Here is a 19,991-nt window from a genome sequence, read left to right as displayed (position 1 = left end):
TCACTGCTAATAGCACTGAGAAGAATATGACATCAAAATGCATTATCTGAATCTGATTATGAAGAAACAATCATACAATCCCAAATTCTACAAAACAGCTGGCCTGCACGCTTCAAAAGCGTCAGTGTCAGATTAAAGGAGACTAAAGAGACAAGATAACTAAATGCAATTCATGATATTGGGTTAGACCCTGAATCGGAAAATTTTTTTCTATAAATGACATTTTGGAGGAAATTATAAAACTTGAATACTTGTAATATATTAAATAATGCTACTATATACTATGACAAGGTTATATTTCCTGAAATTAAAAATCAAATTGTACTTATGCAAGAGAATGCCTTTGTTCTTTGAAGTATTTATGAGGAAAGGGTCATGATATCTGCAACTTATTCTCAAATGACTTAGCAATGTAAGAAATTATGTATATGGGTCTAGACACACACAGAGAGAAAGCAAATTTGGCAAGATGCTAACAATCGGTGGATCTGGATGAAGGTACTTGAGTGGTCAGCATGCTATTCTGGCAAGTTTTTTGTAGGTTTGATATTTTGCAGCACAAAAGTTGGAAATAGACACATATATGAAATGGAACCGTAGCATTCCTCATCTATATGCTGCTTGCTGTTCCCATTCTAACCCAGCTCTTGTGCCTTTTCAGGTATCGAATTTGGAGGGATACTGCCAACTGGCTGGAGATTAATCCGGACACTGGGGCCATTTCCACTCGGGCTGAGTTGGACAGAGAGGACTTGGAGCATGTGAAGAACAGCACATACACGGCCCTCATTATTGCTACTGACGATGGTAAGGAGGCCCTGTTTGGGCCTTTGCTGCCTCACTCTCCTGACTAGCTTGCTTCCCTGCTCCCCACCCTTGTTTTGGAGGCATGAGTTCATTCTTTTTGCTTTGTTCTTAATTACACAAAAACACACAAATGCATTCTCACCAATTAAATCAAAATACACAAATGCATTTCTCATCATCTAAAATGCAAACAATTTAGATCAAGCAGAAGTTTCTCTTAACCACTCCCTCTTTATGCCTGAACCCCACTCCTCCTCCATGGGAGCAAGGCTGCCTGGGTTCATATCCCAGGTCCAAGCCTAACACCTTGTGTGACCTTCAACTTACTACTTAACTTTTATGTCTCTAAATTCCTTTATCTGACAACTGGGGGTGATGATGATACCCCATCTGGATTAAATGATTAAATTTATGTTAAAGAGCCTGGAATAGTGTCTGCCACATAGAACATGCTATATAAGTGCTATTGTTTTTATTATCATTATCATCATTACTAGCGAGGCGTGGATTCTTCCAGCCTGTTTTTTTTTTTTTTTGTCGTTGAACATTTTATTGTGTTTTACACAGCAGATATGTTTTCCATCCAACAATTGATACACAACTTATTCTGTAACATTGGTTGCTATCCCCACAATATGTCAGCACTCTCCCCATTTCCATCTCCAGTTTCCCTGCCCCTCCTTGCCTTCTCATCTTTGTTTTTGGGCAAATGCTGCCCATTTGGTCTCGTATAGTTGATTGTTCTATGGAGCACATTCCTCACAGGTGTTATTGTTTGGCTGAAAGGTGACCTCTGAGAAGTGCTTCAGTTTCAGGTTAAAAGGGTATCCCAGGGTGATAGTCTCAGGGGCTCCTCTAGTCTCTATCAGGCCAGTAAGTCGGGTCTTTTCTATAAATTTGAGTTTTGTTCTATGTTTTCTTCCCATTCTAACAGGGGCCTTCTATTGTGTCCCTGGTTAGAGTGGTGGTAGTGGTAGCCAGGCATCATGTAGTTCTTCTGGTCTCAAGGCAAGACGAGGCCGAGGTTCACATAGACTGTTAGCCTTGTAGTCTAGTTTCTTCTTTGGTTTCCCTCTTTCTCTTTTGCTCCAGATGCGTAGAGACCAATAGTTGTATCTTAGATGGCCACTTGCAAGTTTTTAAGACCCCAGACACTACTCGCTAAACGAGGATGTAGAACATTATATTATAAGCTATGTTATGCCACTTGACCAAGTTGCCCCCCAAGGCTATGGTCCTAAGCCCTCAAACCCAGTAACTCAACCCTGCAAGGTGTTTAGTTATGTCTAGGAAGTATCCATAACTGTGTCCCCATGTGCTTTATTTTATATATGAATATATAATCAGCACTCACAAATATGTATATACATTTGCCCACAGAAACACCTACATGTGCATACTCATGTATTCATATGTGCTTACCTATACACATATAAGCATACACATCTACCTATGTAACCAAATACCTTTTAGTTGTTGAGATTAATTCTTCTTTATGTTATTTTTCCATAATAATACTGATGATGGTTCCTTGAGTACTTGAGTGTTAGGTGCTGTATTGAGATGCAAAAAATGTAAACAGAAGTGTATATGAACTTACAAATCTCTTTTGAAAACCATCTGTCATCCAATTAAAAAGGCCCTACCTTTTATGGTATGAGGCTTTTTGTGTGTGTGGTAAGATTTTAAATGCCATAGAAATTTAGGAAAAGGTGAACTGGTGGGGCTGTGGGGGGGACTTTTGAAATAGTTAAAATTCAATGAATGAGTAAAAATTATGAGAAGAAGAAAAAGAAGGGTGTCCTTAGTATGAGGAATGACTTGAATAACAGTTGTCAGTGTGGGAATAAGCATGGCTACCTAAGACATGACCCAAGTCATGGTATTTTCAATCACCATATATGCATGCGAAAGCTGGACAATGAATAAGGAAGACCAAAGAAGAATTGATGTCCTTGAATTATGGTGCTGGGGAAGAATATTGAATATGTCATGGGCCGCCAGAAGAATGAACAAATCTGCCTTGGAAGAAGTACAGCTGGAAGAATGCTCCGTAGAAGCAAGGATGGCGAGACTTCGTCTCACGTACTTTGGACATGTTATCAGCAGAGACCAGTCCCTGGAAAAGAACATGATGGTTGGTATAGTAGAGGGTCAGCGAAAAAGAGGAAGACCCTCAAGGAGATGGATTGACACAGTGGCTGCAACAACGGGCTCAAGCATAGGAAATATTGTAAGAATGAAGCAGGACCAGGCAATGTTTCATTCTGTAGTATGAGTCAGAATCAACTCAATGGCACCTAACAACAACAACCTAAGACAACAGCAGCAACCTAAGATGGTCAGACCTGCCTAACCAGGAGTGAAGATGCCCTAGGGATTAATGGGTTGGGGGCTTAAGGGGTGGGTTCCAACCTGGGGATGGATGGCTGAGAAGCCAGGATTAGATTGGGTTTGAGCTGATGGGAGGCACTGGGGATTCATTAATGTTCCTTAGTTGTGATATTTCTTCTGTATTTTTCTCTTAGGCTCTCTACCTGCTACTGGTACTGGAACCTTTATTCTGATCCTCTCTGATGTGAATGACAATGCCCCCATACCAGACCCTCGAAGTATGGACTTCTGCCAGGTGGACCCACAGCCTCATACCATATACATCATTGATCCAGACCTTCCCCCCAATACTTCTCCCTTCACAGCGGAACTAATGTATGGGGCAAGTGTCAACTGGTCCATCGAGTACAAAGATGCAGGTCAGTGCTCGAGTCTTAATTTTGGGAACTTTGCTCTGACTTCCATGCTTTCCCTCCCCTCCCTCCCCACCCCCCCATTTCTGAATTTCCCCTCTGAACTCCCCTTCTGTTTATGTTTCCCTTTCCCTCGACACTTGAGGCATCCTACCGAAGGTCCCTTTCCTGTCCTGGTATCTGAACTTTGTGATGTACTGCTTAGTAAACTAAAACACAAGTTGCTCGATTTTCTTTACTCACCTTTTTGATGTTTTTAGTTCCATAATAATCTTATTCTAGAATTAACTTTTTCTCCCCTGTTTCCATCTTTTATTTTTGTTGCTTCCCCAGCCCGAGAGTCTCTTCTTTTGATGCCAAAGGTTCGTTTAGAGCTGGGTGACTACAAAGTACATCTCAAGCTCACGGATAACCAGAATAAAGACCAGGTGACCACCTTAGATGTCTTTATGTGTGACTGCGAAGGGGCCGTCAACACCTGTAAGAGACATATGCCAATTGCTAACGCAGGATTGCCAGTTTCTGCTGTTTTGGGGATTCTCGGAGGAATCCTTGCTTTGCTAAGTAAGTGCAGCTAGCCAATGTTTCTGCTTTGACTTCTAAAATAGGCCAGGTTTATGTCCTAGAAATGACTTCTGTCTTTGTATTAGTTAAGGTACAGGTTAAACACTTGTAAGAAAGAGACCCTAAGAAATAGTGACTTAAGAAAAGTAGTTTATTATTCTCTTAATGAATAGTTCAGAGCTAAGTGGTCCAAGCCTGGAAAGGCATACTTGTTCCAGGAAGTGAACAGGGGATCCAGGTTCCTTCTATTGTGTTGCTCTTTCATTCCTCAGTGCATTTTGAATGTGCATACAAATTGCCTATGCCTCTTGGTAAAATGTCAATTCTGATCCAGTAGGTCTGGAGTGGGGCCTCAGATTTAAGCATTTCTAATCAAATCCCAGGTGATGTGATGCTGACTTTGCTGGTGTTTGGACCGCAGTTGGAGTAGCAAGGTCTTAGGGTGCTGTCCTTATCAATGGGGTCAAAGTTTCTCACCACCATCTCCACATTCCATCCTGGAGGAATGGGGGGATGATAGAGAAAGTGGAGGACACGTACATAGAAGTTGCATATGTCACCTCTACCCATATCTCACTGTCCCAAACCCACAGTCAGGGGAGACTGGCATAGGTTGTCTTCCAGTGGTCCACGTGTCTGCCTCTATGACCTCATTTCCTTTTCTCTCTCCTTTGCCCACTCAGCCACTTCACCTTTCTCCAGTCATGCCAACCATGCTCTTGCCTCAAGGCCTTTGCCCTTATAATTTCCTCTGACTGGAGGAATACTTTTCCCCAGACTTGAAGAAATGATTGTGATTGGTTTAAGGTCCTGTTAAAGGCCATGTTTGAAATTACATAAAATTGTCTACTATGTTCTACTGTATATATTAGCTTCAGTAATGAGAGCATCATTATGTGGATTGACTCTGAAAGTGTTTTAAAGGCAACCGGTGGCTGTCTATGGAGGCAGTGGTGCCCTGTGATAGCTTCTTCTTATGGTGTTCTTTTCTGTGGCTCTCATCGCTCTCTTGCACTGTCTCCTCCACCCCAGTCCTGATTCTGCTGCTCCTGCTATTTCTTCGGAGGAGAAGAGTGGTCAAAGAGCCCTTACTGGCCCCTGAGGATGACACTCGGGACAACGTTTATTACTATGATGAAGAAGGAGGTGGAGAAGAGGACCAGGTGGGTTTTTAAAAAAAGATGGTGAAAAACTTAATAGAAATCTCTTTACATGGGAAAAGTGATGATAAGGAAGAGGCAGATAGTTGAAATAGCTCTGTGTCAGCTAACATTTACTGATACTTCACTGCTCTGCATCCAGATGAGTGAACTGCAGCATAGAGCAAGCGGTTAAGTAACTTGTCCAGGGCCACACAGTTAGGAAGCATTAGAGCAGATGGTCTAGCTCCAGAGCCTGCATTACTCATCATTATTCTTTTTTTGCCTTTCAGGACATGTACTTCAATCAAACGATCTTTGACATAATCTGTTTCTGTTGAGTTTCTTAGCTAGACCAAACAGTTTTTTGCTTTTTGGCAGATGTTAAATATCTAGGCCCTTTACTTTCCGCTCATTTTAGAGATGACCTTAACTTGTCTTACCCAGGGGTTTTCCGGGGATCTTTTGAAGGTCTTAAAGAATCTACTCTATTCAGAAAGAGAACTATGGGTCCCATCACAGAGTCTTGCATTTGACTCAGGTCGCACAATGGGCACAATTGCTGAGCTCTGTGGTCTTGAAAGGGGCCATTGATAACAATTTCAATGTTTGCCGTATACCAAGTATGCTGGGTGCAGAGAAATAGAAGATATGGTCCCAAATTTCAAGGAGCCTCTAAGTCTAGTTGGTGATACCAGATACGCTGTATCAGTAAACTGTTACCATGATAATGCTGTGTTATGTTAGGATTACTCAGAATCTCAGTGTCATACAACAGTAGCATGTCTTTCTCATGCATTTCCGTGTTAGCTGGGGCAACTGCTGATCTCAGCTAGGCTCGTAAACATCTGTAGGTTGTGTTGAGCTCAGCTGAACTAGACTGTGTTTGGCTGGAGAGTTACAAATTACAAGTTGGGCCAGGGCCCTTCTATGCAATTCTCATCCTCTTTGTACCAGTAGACTAACGTAAAATGCTTTTAAGCCTTTGCCTCTGTTGTATCGGCTAATACACAATTGACCAAGGCAAGTCAGGTGACTGAGCCCATAGTGAAGGGACATACATGTATGCTCTGTGTACTTCAAGACCAAAGCAAGTCACATGACAAAGTGTACCATCGATGGATATATATTCTTCCCACAGAGGCAAGGGTGGAGAAGGAGTGAATATTTTCTGAAAAATAATCTAATCTGCCATATACGCCCTGTGAAAAGTTAGTAAGACACCACAGTCTGTATCTGTACCATCAAGTGCTACTCAGTGTTTCATACTATATTTCTTTCCAGTGCTATTTAGGAGACTCTTAGGTTGAAGCTGTCAAAGTTAAATAAGCACTTGCTTGTAAATATCATACAGTTGACAGTTAAGGCATTATCCAATACCGTAATCTACAAACCAAATATACTAATCCTGTATGTGACTTTCTTGGGACTCTCCTTTTTACCCTTTGGTGTACTTTTACCTTTTCTCCAAAGGACTTTGACTTGAGCCAGTTGCACAGGGGCCTGGATGCTCGACCTGAAGTGATTCGCAATGATGTGGCACCTACCCTCATGAGTGTGCCCCAGTATCGTCCCCGCCCCGCCAATCCTGATGAAATTGGAAATTTTATTGATGAAGTAAGTAAACAAGGTCAAAATCAAGGTGCAACTCATTTCTAACCTTAGAGAGGAGCTGTCATATCAAAAATGAGAAAAGAGAGTCTTTAGATATTTTTCCTTAACCAAGCTTTCTCCTTACCTAATCCCTGACCCTATTTTTTCCCCCTGACTTTGTTTTTTATTTGTGTCCTATCCTAATTTCAGAACTAACAGCATCTTGTATTGGTCTCAGTGAATTTGTGAAAAAACATATAGTAAAATCAAGAATTACCAGAAAGGGTTTAGTAGAAATAGAAATGAAACTGAAGAGATTTCAAGTAGATCTACTTTGGGCTCACTAAAGGGTCTTTGCTCCCTACAATCTGATTCTGGTTGAGATATGATGTTAAATGTGTATCACAATTCTACCTGAGGGGCAGAAAAATAGCATCCATGTTGTATATGTCAGAAACTTACTCAGCTGTAAATACTGGCAGCTTAACTATGTGGGAGTGAATTTACCTCATGTAAACGGAAGGCTGGGTAGGCAGCCCAGGCTGGTGCATCAGGCACATCCATTGTAGCCACTGGGTCCTAAGAGAAAACAGGGAACAAGAAGGACTGGTTCAAGCCATCTTTTTAGATATATCTGGATTCAAATCCTTTCCATTCTCATGTTATCACATGTGATTGTACCTTTTGTTTTTCTAATTATAAAAATAATACATTTGCTGTTTTAAAAGTATAAATTATGAAAATGTATATAAAGAAAAAAGTGTAAAAAAGAAAGAAAAGGCAAAAAAATGCAAGCCCATCCTTATTAGTTCCCCCAACTCCGCTGCCCGGAGTTAAGTGTTAACTGTTTGGTATCCATCTTTTCTTTCCTGGCTGAAATGCATGTAGCGTGTATGCACCAGTGTGACTTTCCTCATTATTTTTAGCCTCTGTCCATCCTGATTTGTGGTGTTGAAGCCCTGCCTTGAGTTGTGAGCACTCCATCCTGATTGGTTGATGCCTATTTCTCCCTTGCCTATATAATTTACCATTTTGGTTTAGGGGGGAAGCATTCTGTACATTTTGGTGTAACTGTCTCTTTTCATTAATGATATATCATGTCTAGTATAAATTCACCCTCTTGGTATTAATTGCACCATGCTGTTACACAGAATGGTTGCCTTGTCGTGTCGTGGAGCTTGAGGACTCCAAGAGAAGGTGTTCTTGCTGAAGATGACAGGTGTGTGGTTCCTTTCACTGAAAAGATCTTGTTGTCCCCCTTTCTCTTTAGAACCTGAAGGCGGCTGATAGCGACCCCACTGCTCCCCCTTATGACTCTCTGCTTGTGTTTGACTATGAAGGAAGCGGTTCTGAAGCTGCTAGTCTGAGCTCTCTGAACTCCTCAGAGTCAGACCAAGACCAGGACTATGACTACTTGAACGAATGGGGCAATCGCTTCAAGAAGCTGGCAGATATGTATGGAGGCGGTGAGGACGACTAGGGCCTCAAGAAAGATGGGGAGAACGGTCCATCCCTATACCCATGTGATGGGACACACAGAAGTCATGTCACTGTTGGTTTTCAGCTCCTTTCATTTGAGAGAGACCGTAATCAGCCATGCAGTTAGTATAGTTATGATATCGAATTTATTGATCTAATCTGTGTATGTTAAAAAGGTGTTCACTTGTCTCCTGAATCCTTTTTTCTTTCATCACTCTTTACATGGTGATGATGTTTTCAAGGCCATCGAATATTAATATTTCAAAAGAATAGCTTCAGCCTCAGGATCCTGCCAACACCTTACAGATCTCCTTAGGTGCTCTGTCTCATTTTAAGAAGGAAGGAGGGGTCAACCGCCCTATTTCTGCTGTTTTGTGTGTGTATATATATATATATATATTTTTTTTTTAATTTGTGTGCTTTTCCGCCATCATTCACTGCACTTGTGCCCCATGTTCTAATATCCACTCTCACTCCTTCTGAATTCTGTTGTATCACCCCAGACAGGAGTTCTCTAATGTAGAAATTACCGAACCCTTTTAGGGTAAGAGGCTTGTGTCTTACTCTGGCCATATCTCGGCTGGTATTGTGTACTATTAAGACCTTTAACGGTTTTCCTTTTTTTATCTCCTGAGTATGTAACTTGAAACAGGCACCTATCCATTTACTTGTTTTGAGTAGGAATCTTTGTTATGTGAATATGGGACACTTTGCTTCTAATCAGGGAGCCTTGATCAGAAAACTTGGGGAGTTTTCAGGTGTCACTTAATTTTTAATGTATGTTTATCACCGAAACAAAACAGTGATATGTTTTGAGACTTAGAATAGTGCCGAAAGTGCTGCAGCCAAAAACAGAAGACGGCTAGGTGTACAGCAGAGGGGAAGTATGGAACAAGGGCTTGGAGGTGCGAAGAGAGGTCTTCATTGAACCTGACAGTTTATTAGACTGATGCTGAGGATAATTGAGGTGGGTGTACCTCTATCGACGAAAATTCTGGAGGAATCTCAACATGTGTTTCTTACCAGGATCCTTATACTATGGTATCGGAAGCACAGAATTCCCAAGTGCCTGCTTTTGGTAGTATCTACAGAAAATGCTGGCTTCTCTGGATACCTTTGCCCCAGATTTGAAGTGTGCATAGAAAACGGAGAATATATAAAATCCAAATTTTTTCTTAGGAGCAAAAAGAAAATAACTGCCCTAAAGGATTAAGCAAGAGGGCCTGGGGGTAGGGTAGGGGTTTTGATTTGGATCTTCTTGTAGTCAGAAGGAATTTTAGGGAACTTTTGGCAACCACAGGAAAGAGTTATCTAAATTGCTTTACTGTCTGTCATCTGTTTTTAAAAGAAAACAATTATCTCTGCAATCACTTCTTGGAATTGCCTTGATTTTTCTGCAGTTTAAACTATCTAATGTAATTCTCGGTAGAGAATGTCACTATACTTTTGTTTGAGTGTTTGTGGGTGCTGATAATTTTGTATTTTCTTTGGGGGTGGAAAAGGAACACTATTCAAGCTGAGAGAAGTATTCTTAGAAATGCATTTTTATAAATTTTATTAAAGAAATTTGTTAAATTGTCAAACTGTCTTATTTCATTACACTACAGTAAGCTCAGTCAAAACATGCAGAAAGAAGCTTCATACTGAAATGATTTCCCCGGAACTTTGTGACATTCTATTGGAGGCAGAGTGGGGGAAATTAAGTTCATGAGCATATCCATCCATGTGACATGTGGTGAAACCAATAAAAAGCCCACGTCAATGGGATACTACTATGGGCAGAAGCAAAGCTCCAAACAACATCCATACAGTTAGCAAAATTAGTACAGGTTGTGAGGATTAGCATAAGTCAGTGGTTCTCTGCCAGGGAAGATTATATTCCCGTGCCCCCTCCCCACAAGGGACGTTAGGTAATTTCTGGAGATAGTTTTTTTTTTTTTTGATTGTCACAACTAGTGGAGTGCTACTGGCATCTAGTCAAGGCCAGGGAAGCTGCTAAATATCTACAATGCACAAGACAGCCCCTGTGACATAGATATATCAAGCCCAAAATGTCAATACTGCCACTGTTGAGAAATTGGGATAGACCTACAACTTTTCTCTGCTGGAAGGTGTCGAAAAAAAAAATCTGAGCAATGTTATAATCTGAAGTTTAATTTGGTTTATAGCAGGGCTTCTTAACTGCTTCATTGTGGTTTGAACCCCTGGAAGATCCCCCATCTTGTTAAAATGTAGATTCTGACTCAGTATATCTAGGGATGGAAATGCATATTCTCAGCAGGGGTTCAAACAGGAATGAATCGGTGTGAAGACCTGGTTTATAGATCCATGGATGGGCAGCACCAGTCCTATATTTTATAGCCCCTGTCTGTTATTGGGTTGAAAGCAGCCTCCATGAGTATCTTCAGTTTTAAGTTAGAAGGTTGTCTAAGGGCAATAGTCTCAGGTGCCGCCAGTCTCTTTCACACAAGTGAGTCTTTTTTTTTAATTTGAATTTTGTTCTACATTTTTTACCGTTCTAACTGGGACCTTCTATTGCGATGTTGGTCAGAGTGGTCGGTTAAAAAAAAAAGTGGTAGCCAGGGGGAAATGTGACTTCTGAAAAAGACTAGGGAAGGCAGACCAGCTAGGATCCTGGAGGCTTGGAGGCCTGGAGAACAACTGTTACCTTACTCCTCCTGTAGGTGCTCTACAAGGCAGTATGTGGTGTAGACGCTAAGACGCTAGAGACATCCTGCCTAAATTCAAATCCTGATTCTGCCCTAGCCATAAGCTTAGGCAAGTTTCCTTATCTATAAAATAAGGATAAATAGGGAGGACTAAATGAGTTGATTTACATGAAACATTTAGAAGAATGCCTGGCACATAATAGTGATGTTATATACTAGCTTTTAGTGTTAGTATTGCGTGAGGAGGCAGAGCAAGAAAGTTTTGGGTAACCAAACCAGCTGTTAAGTTGATTCTGACTCATGGTGACCCCATGTGTGTCACAGTAAAACTCCATAGGGTTTTCAGTGGCTGACTTTAGAAGTTGATTGCCAGGTCTTTCTTTCCAGGTGTCTCTGGGTGGACTCAACACTTTTCGGTTAGGAGCTGAGTAAGTTAACCATCTGCATCACCCACCAAGGGACTCCAACTCCTGGTAGTCCCTGCCATAAAACAGGTGCATCATAAATATTTGTGTTGTGTCCTGAGTTTAGCTTTGGAGGCTGGCTAAAATTTATATGGGAAAATGTGAGGGTATGCTAGGCAAGAGAAAACACAAATAAAGTCACTTAAGCACAGATGAGCCTCCTCTGTTGGGGAGAGGATACCGGCATATGAATGGACTGTTTATTTCTATGTTGTTTGTAGGAGGCTGAGTGTTGGTTCCCCCCATGCTGCTATGTCCAGTGCAGAGCTCTGAGGCAGGGTCTGAGAATTCTCAGTTCAAACCTGGTATAGTTGTCAAGGCTGGACGATAGAGAATATTCTATTTAACAGGATGTTTGATTTATAGTTTTAAAATATTTAGATATATGGTGTGAGGGCCTCCACTAGTATTTTTGTACCAATCCCTACAAATCTTAGTGATGGACCTTTTCCACACACTGCTTTTACGTTTAACACCTTGAAATGACCTCACGGGGAAATAATTCTTCAAGAACTTGAGCCCACACATAGCTGAAGAAAACTTGTCTTTGTCTAATGACAAAGTTTGGGTGGGAATATATACAATTAAAAGACAGGTCACTTAAGCACAGATGAGTCCACTGTGTATTTTCTCTTTCAAAAAAAAATTTTTTTCCAACTTTAAGATGTTTTGACAGGATTTTACTTAAGAGATGGTGTGGAAGACATACTATTTATTAAGCATCTCTTCTGCAGCAGACACGGCTAAATTCTTGAGTGCCGCATTGCTTGAACTCCCCATAATAGCCACTTTTGTGAAAGTGGTAGTTAGTGAATGCCATTATCTTTGTTAGTTCTGGGTTCAGCAACCAGAGGCAACTCAGGTTGCTCTGATGTCTTGGTCAGCCGCTCTTCCTGAAGTCCCTAATAATGGGCTCCTTGTTGGCAGACTTCAAGTCAGCGGAACATACTTTCATGAATGCAGACTTATGTGTATCTTGAAAAAACATGTAGTTCTTTGCAGAGAAACAGCACCCACTCAGATGCAACATTTGCGGGTATGGGCTGTAATAGGTGTTTACTTAGCATATCACCAGAGGAACCTTGTGGGTGCGGGAGTTGTAATAGATGTTTAAGAGATTATCAGCAGGAGACCACCATCTCTACCAAGGAAGGGGCTACCAGAATTCATTTCCTATAAACTAAAATCCATAAGCTTAAATACCAAGTTCTAAGGGAATATGCACTTAAAAGGCCATTTGAATAACCTCAGGCTAGGAGAAGCTTGAGAATGTTTCCCTCTCCAAATACAGGGCCTTATAGGCCCTAGGCACTCCCAGTGCCCTAGCACACATACTAAAATGCACCCAATGATCCATGTGGGATGTACTTTTTTGCTGCAAAAAATTTTATGGGATCTTTATGACATTGCTTTTGAAAGTATGCATGTCAATTTGTGGTGTCTGAGCCTAAAAGAAACAACCCAGTGCTATCCAGGTGCCATATTACCATGGGATAGGATTCTCAGAAATCTCTTATTCATCTTTCGCCACACCTGTATTGCCTTTAGATCCAGGCTAGTGGGGCCCCAACCCTGGGATTCATGCTTTAGAGGCCCCACCTGGCCACCTCCAGCCGTCTCCTTCCCCGTAAGCAAGGAATCTGCCAGGCCTAAGGACTTGGCCACCCAGAATCCTCGCTCTCCTCCCAAGCCACACTCCAGGTACCCAAAAAAAAACGGTTACCATAAAGTTGGTTCTGACTCATAGTGACCCTACAGGACAGTGTAGAAATGCCCCATAGGGTTTCCAAGGGAGTAATCCTTACAGAACCAGACTGCCACATCTTTCTCCCTCGGAGCGGCTGATGGGTTTGAACCGCCAACCTTTTGGTTAGCAGGCCAGTGCACCACCAGGGCTACTTCTCCAGGTACCAGGACCCTGGAATTCTCTGCCCACCTGTCCCAGTGCCCTCCAGAGGAGTGTGGGCACTCCTAAACCTAGAGGGGCCAAGTGGTTGCTGCTTGGAGGTTGTGTGGACAGAGCCTGGATGTACAAGGGCCTGACTGATGTTAAGGAGAGAGGACTTAAATGAACAGGGCTTGCATACGGAATACTCTTCCCAAGACTGCCAGCAGCATGAACTTGGTTGTGACAATGACATAAGAGCATTGTTGACATTTAGAGAGGCAAGACATGCTGAAGGTCCTGCCTTCAGAAGCATTGCTCTGTTTGCAACATGACTTTCACACAACATAACTTTTTTAAAAATAATTTTTACTGTGCTTTAAGTGAAAGTTTACAAATCAAGTCAGTCTCTCATATATAAACTTATATACACCTTACTACATACTCCCAATTACTCTCCCCCTAACAGCCCGCTCCCTCCTTCCAGTCTCTCTTTTCGTGACCACTTTGCAGCTTCTAACTCCCTCTACCCTCCCATCTCCCCTCCAGACAGGAGAGGCCAACATAGTCTCAAGTGTCCACCTGATGCACGTAGCTCACTCCTCATCAGCATCTCTCACCAACCCATTCTCCAGTCCAATCCGTGTCAGACAACATAACTTTTGAATGTCCCACCAGGATTCATGTAGGCGAATAATCTGTTTCTGACTATCTGAATCTCAGACCCATTGTGTTTTATATTAAAAAAAAAAAATTGCCCTTGAGTTGATTCGAAGGGACCCTATAGGAAAGAGTGTAAATCCCCCATTGAGTTTCTAAGGAGCGCCTGGTGGGTTTCAACTGCCGACCTTTTTGTTAGCAGCCATAGCTCTTAACCACTAAACCACCAGGGTTTCCGCTTTACATATAAACACATATTTTGGGGGGCACAGTTTTAATATATGCTTAGATTTCCAGGAATGCGACTACTGCGTAGATAGTGCAAAGCTAGAACTCTTATTAGGAACTTTACTGTTTCAGAAAACCTTATTACCAATAGTAACATTTGTAGCTATTACATTTACAAAGGATATACACATGTATGGAAACCCTGGTGGCTTAATGGTTAAGTGCTACAGCTGCTAAGCAAAAAGGTCGGTAGCTGGAATCCACCATGCGCTCCTTGGAAACTCTATGGGGCAATTCTACTCTGACCTATAGGGTCGCTATGAGTCGGAATCAACTCCACGGCAACGGGTTCGGGTTTTTTTTTTTTTTTAATGTATATATATACGATGGTAGCTCTGTGTGTGTGTGTGTGTGTGTGTGTGTGTGTGTGTAGACAAAAGAATAAACCCGTTGCCATGGAGTCGATCCCGACTCAGGGCCACCCTACAGGGCAGAGTAGAGCTGCCCCAGAGTTTCCAAGGAGCAGCTGGTGGATTCGAGCTGCCAACTTTTTGCTTAGCAGCTGTAGCTCTTAATCACTATGCCACCAGGGCTCTGTATATATATATATATATACCTTATTTCAAAATGTCACTTATAAAGAAATGTCAATATTCAGTTGGATATTGTTTTACTTATTCGAATTTATTCATAACAAGCAGGTGCAAGCATCTGTCTACTTCATCATGTCTTCCAGCGTTTTAGTACCTATTTTCATACTGAAATACATACAATTTTTTGATAAATTTCTTTCCTTCTCCTTTACATAAACCAACCAAACAAACAAAAACCCGTTCCCGTCGAGGGGATTCCGTCTCACAGCGATTCTATAGGACAGAGTACAACTGCCCTTTATGTAAAGGATTTCCCTCCTTTACATAAACCAAAACCAAACCCACTGCCGTCGAGTCGATTCCGACTCATAACGACCCTATAGGACAGAGTAGAACTGCCCCATAGAGTTTCCAAGGAGCGCCCGGCGGATTTGAACTGAGGACCTCTTGGTTAGCAGCCCTAGCACTTAACCACTACGCCACCAGGGTTTCCCTGCCTTACATAGCAGTTAAATAATCATATTGAGTTTCTGAGATTGTGACTCTGGGTAGCTATGATTTATTTTCAGGGGAAGGAGCTGGATAAAATCCGAAAAGGAGGCGTTGCCCGACCGAGCTGGCCCCGCCCCGCGCCTGGGGCCCCGCCCCCTTGTGCTCCCAGGCGCTCTCTGCCACATTCAACATGGCGGCAGCGCCGGGCCGCCGAAGCGCGTGAGGGACTCGCAAGGGGCAGCTTCCACTCTAGTCATGGCGGCCCCCAGACAGACCGTCGGCTGTGCGGATCTGAAGACCTGCGGCCTGGAGAGGATTTTGGAGGCGCTGAAACTGCTGCTGAGCCCGGGAGGTGAGAGGATGGATCTCGGCGCCGGGTTAGACCCGGGTCTCTCAGAGCCGCCAGTCTTCCAGGGCTTCCCTGCCTCCCACAGCGCGCTCCCCCAGGCACTCCCCAGGCACTGCCCAGGACCCTTCGGCCCTGAGGCCGCCCCGCCCCGCTCCTGGGGGGCTTTCGGCATTACCTGAGCAGCTTCATTTTACCGTTTAGGAGCTGGAGGTTCAAGGAGGGGATGGGATCCGCTGAGTACTGGTAATAGCCGACATTTCTTGTGCCAGGCACTGTTCTAAGCGCCTTGGATAGATTATTTCCTTCATTTCCCACTGCAATCTGAGGAAACTGAGGTGCAGAGACGGTGGGCTCTTGATACATGAAATGACGTCTCCAACCTCTTGGGGGCGCAGGGCCTAACGTGGACGCTTGAAAAATGCCTAGGAGTTCAGCAGAAGGCACTAAGGAAGAGGTGACGTTGGAGCTTGGCTTTGGGAGCGTAGTAAAGGATTTAAAGTACCGTGGGAGGAATTTATAATCATCTTTAATCTTTTCGGGTGAATTGACAAGATCTTCCCAATTTAGGAGCAAAAGAGACCATTTTACAAGCTGTATGCCCTTGGGCAACTAACCTTTCTGCCCCTCAGTCTTTCATATTCCTTCCAATTCCGTTTTTTATTTTTATTTTTCTTAACAGCCTTAGTGAGATTTAATTCACTTACCATGTAATCTGCCCATTTAAAGTGTACAATTCAGTGGCTTTCAGTATATTTACGCGGTTGTGCATCCATCATCACCACAATCATCTTGAACATTTTCATTATTCCTAAAAGGTTACCCCTCACCCCTTAGCCATCATCCCCCAGCTCGCCTTATCCCCAGTACCAGTAGACAGTATGGTCGGTTCTGACTCATGGCCACACCATGTGTGTCAGAGTAGAGCTGTACTCCACAGGGTTTTCAATGGCAGATCTTTCTTAAGTAGATCGCCAGGCCTTTCTTCTGAGGTGCCCCTGGGTGGACTCAAAACTTCCAACCTTTAGCTTAGCAGCCCAGCTCTCTTCTTTCTGGAATTCCCTTCTTACTTTCCACTTGATCTGTAGTTACCCTGAATTCTGTCCTTTGGTTCTTCAAGCTAATAGGTTTCTATTAGAATTTTAGCTTTACTAAGGCCTGCCCTTGGAGCCCTGGTGGAGTAGTGGTTAAGAGCTCGGCTGCTAACCAAAAGGTCAGCAGCTCAAACCCACCAGCCGCTCCTTGGAAACCCTGTGGGGCAGTTCTCCTCTGTCCTATAGGGTTGTGGTGAATCAGAACTGGCTGGAGGGTACCTAACAACATCAACAACAAGGCCTGCCTTCAGGCTAAAAGGCAAGGAAAAGCAGGAAACTTGCACAATGTGTCAACCCTTCTCCAGTTTTTGCTCATTTTTATCACTTTCAGATGTCCAGAGTTTATAGTTGTTATTTGTGGAAGCGTTGATCTGATAGGAGTTATAACAAATCTTTATTCATCACTCCTTTCATTCAGTTAACTAATGGATATTCATGTGGTGCGTATTTCACGCATGTACTTCGCAAAGCACTGACCAAATGAGAGACATGGTTCCTATCCTCATGAATTTTTTTAAAAATAATTTTTATTGTGCTTTAAGTGAAAGTTTACAAATCAAGTCAGTCTGTCACATATAAGCTTATATACACCTTACTACATATTCCCATTTACTCTCCCCCTAATGAGTCAGCCTGCTCCCTCCTTGCAGTCTCTCCTTTCGTGACCGTTTTGCCAGTTTCTAACCCTCTCTACCCTCCCGTCTCCCCTCCAGACAGGAGATTCCAACACAGTCTCAAGTGTCCACCTGGTACAAGTAGCTCACTCTTCATCAGCATCTCTCTCCAACCCATTGTCCAGTCCCTTCCATGTCTGATGAGTTGTCTTCAGGAATGGTTCCTGTTCTGGGCCAACAGAAGGTTTGGGGACCATGACCGCCAGGATTCTTCTAGTCTCAGTCAGACCATTAAGTGTGGTCTTTTTATGAGAATTTGGGGTCTGCATCCCACTGTTCTCCTGCTCCCTCAGGGGTTCTCTGTTGTGCTCCTCATGAATTTTAAACTCTAGTGGAGAATAAAGGAAATAAACACAAAATAATTACTGAAAATAATTATAGACTGTGATAAGTGCTATGGAGAATAGAAATTGGGTGTTATTACAGAGTAAGTGAGGTGGAGATGGCTTTAAATTGGTCAAGGAAGACTATCTCTGAAGAGATATTTAAATTGAGATTTCCAGATACCCTATGACCCAGCATTTCTATTCTTAGGTGTGCACATTTCCACCAAGAAACGAGTACAAGAATGTAAAATAGACATTATTTGTAATAGCTCCATATAAGAAATAATTAACAATGGAGTGAATGGATAAAATAAATTGTGTGGTAAATATATAACTTCAGGTATTAATAAATTCATTGAATACTGTACGATGAAAATGAACAAGTTACAATTACATACAACAATGTAGATGAATCTCAATGTTGAACAGAAGAATCCAGACATAAAAGAATATATGTGTATGATTTCATTTACATAAAGCTCAAAAACAGGTAAAAACTATAGTGGTTAAGAATGCATGTTAAGTGTGAAACTAAAGAAAAGCAAGAAAGTGATTACCATAGAAGTCAGATTAGTAGTTACCTTTGGGAGAGAGAATGGAGTTAATGATGGGAAGGATAAATGAGGGGATCCTTGGGGAGCTGGCAGTATCCTCTTTTTAAATGTCGGAGGTGGTTACACATGAGTTCCCTTTGTGATAATTCAGTGAGCTGTACATTTTTGTTTTGTGCATTTTTTTTGTATGTGTATTAAAAAACACTGAGACCTCTAGGATTGAGCCGGCTATGTTAAGACCTGGAGGAGTATTCCATGTGGAAGGTATAGCGGTTGTCCTGAGTTAGGAGTGAATTTGGCCTGTTCAAAGTACTGAAAAGAGGCCCATGTGGCTGAAGTGTAGAGAACCAGAGAGTGAGTGGAATGAGATGGGGCTGGAGAAGCAGCTGGAACTTGATCATGAAGAGGTTTACACCATGGTAAAGAAATGTATTTTAAGTATTAAAAGATCCCTTTTGCTGATGTGTGGAAAGTACATTTTTGGGGGAGAGAAGGAGTATAAGCAGGGAAACCGGTTAGGTGGCTGTTGAAGTAGTTCAGTCTAAAGATGATCATGGCTTAGACAAAGATTGTGGTGGTGAGATGGAGAAAAATGGAGGAGTTTGAGAAGTATTTTGGAAGCAGACTAGATAAGGCTTGGTGATGGATTGGATTAGGGAGATAAAGAGATGGAGAAGACTGAGATAACCAGGTTGGATTGCACCAGGAAGTGGGGGGCATGGTGAGAATTAAGAGTTGCATTTTGTGATTCTGGTGAGAGGAGTGGGCTTCTTGGATCAAGTAGACACCTGAGACTATCTGGGCAGCTTCTGTCTGGAGGGGAGATGTGAGGGCCGAGGGGGTCAGAAGCTGGCTGAATGGATGCGGAAACACAGGGTGGAGAGAAGGAGCGTGCTGTCTCATTAGGGGGAGAACAGCTAGGAGTATATAACAGGGTGTATATAAGGTTTTGTATGATAGACTGACTTGATTTGTACACTTTCACTTAAAGCACAATTAGAATAAAAAAAAGAGTTATATTTTGTACATGTTGGATTTGAGATACCTGAGAAAGGAGCCCTGGTGGCACAGTGGCTAAGCACTGAGCTGCTAACCAAAAGGTCAGCGTTTTGAACCCACCAGCCACTCCGTGAGAGAAAATACCTGACGATCTGCTTCTGTAAACATTACAGCCTATGAAATACTCTGGGGCAGTTCTACTCTGTCTTATAGGGTCACTATGAGTTGAAATTGACTTGACAGCACACAACAAGAAATACCCAGGTGGGGTGTCAAGTAGTGGTTGGAAATATGTGTCTGGAATTTAGAGGGTAGACATAAACTGGAGACATGAATTTGGGAGTTAATAGACATGGGCATAGATAAGCTCATCTAAGAATGTGCAGAATCCAGGATCAAGCCCTTGAGCATTAAGATACCTGCTAGAGGAAAAGAAGCCAGCAGAGAAGACATTGAGGGACTGAACATCAAGGTAAGAGGAAAACTAGGAAAGTATGTGTCCCAGAAGCCAAGAAAGTAGACCGTTTCAAGGAGAGAGTAGTCAACTCTGTCAACTGCTGTTGAGAGTGTGTAAGGGCTCCATCACCAGTGGAGGGCAGAAAACACCATTTTAGGCAACGGGAAAAACAAAGTAGATCTTTGGGAGGAGATAAGTTAATTCCTTTGAACCTTACGTCT

The 19,991-nt window shown here is 42.5% G+C and overlaps 2 protein-coding genes across 3 annotated transcripts in view; both read left to right on the top strand.

The window, feature by feature from the left end:
- CDH1 (cadherin 1) overlaps positions 1 to 10,310 on the top strand; it is a 71,894-nt gene extending 61,584 nt beyond the window's left edge. The window contains exons 11-16 of the mRNA XM_003417040.3: positions 662 to 807; positions 3,336 to 3,560; positions 3,888 to 4,118; positions 5,151 to 5,281; positions 6,731 to 6,874; positions 8,121 to 10,310. Coding sequence (XP_003417088.2) covers positions 662 to 807; positions 3,336 to 3,560; positions 3,888 to 4,118; positions 5,151 to 5,281; positions 6,731 to 6,874; positions 8,121 to 8,330 — 1,087 coding nt within the window. The 3' untranslated portion in view covers positions 8,331 to 10,310. The remainder of the gene's footprint in view (positions 1 to 661; positions 808 to 3,335; positions 3,561 to 3,887; positions 4,119 to 5,150; positions 5,282 to 6,730; positions 6,875 to 8,120) is intronic.
- Positions 10,311 to 15,502: 5,192 nt separating this feature from the next.
- TANGO6 (transport and golgi organization 6 homolog) overlaps positions 15,503 to 19,991 on the top strand; it is a 218,971-nt gene continuing 214,482 nt past the window's right edge. The window contains exon 1 of one of the 2 annotated variants that reach the window (XM_023556605.2): positions 15,503 to 15,672. In XM_023556605.2, the coding sequence (XP_023412373.1) occupies positions 15,576 to 15,672 (97 nt within the window). In that variant the 5' untranslated portion in view covers positions 15,503 to 15,575. The remainder of the gene's footprint in view (positions 15,673 to 19,991) is intronic. The other variant, XM_003417141.4, reaches the window with a different exon arrangement.

This window comes from Loxodonta africana, chromosome 21, assembly GCF_030014295.1.
Source record: "Loxodonta africana isolate mLoxAfr1 chromosome 21, mLoxAfr1.hap2, whole genome shotgun sequence".
Classification (NCBI taxonomy): domain Eukaryota; kingdom Metazoa; phylum Chordata; class Mammalia; order Proboscidea; family Elephantidae; genus Loxodonta; species Loxodonta africana.
Note: the sequence above shows the minus strand (reverse complement) of the source record. Positions and strands in the feature narration are given on the sequence as shown.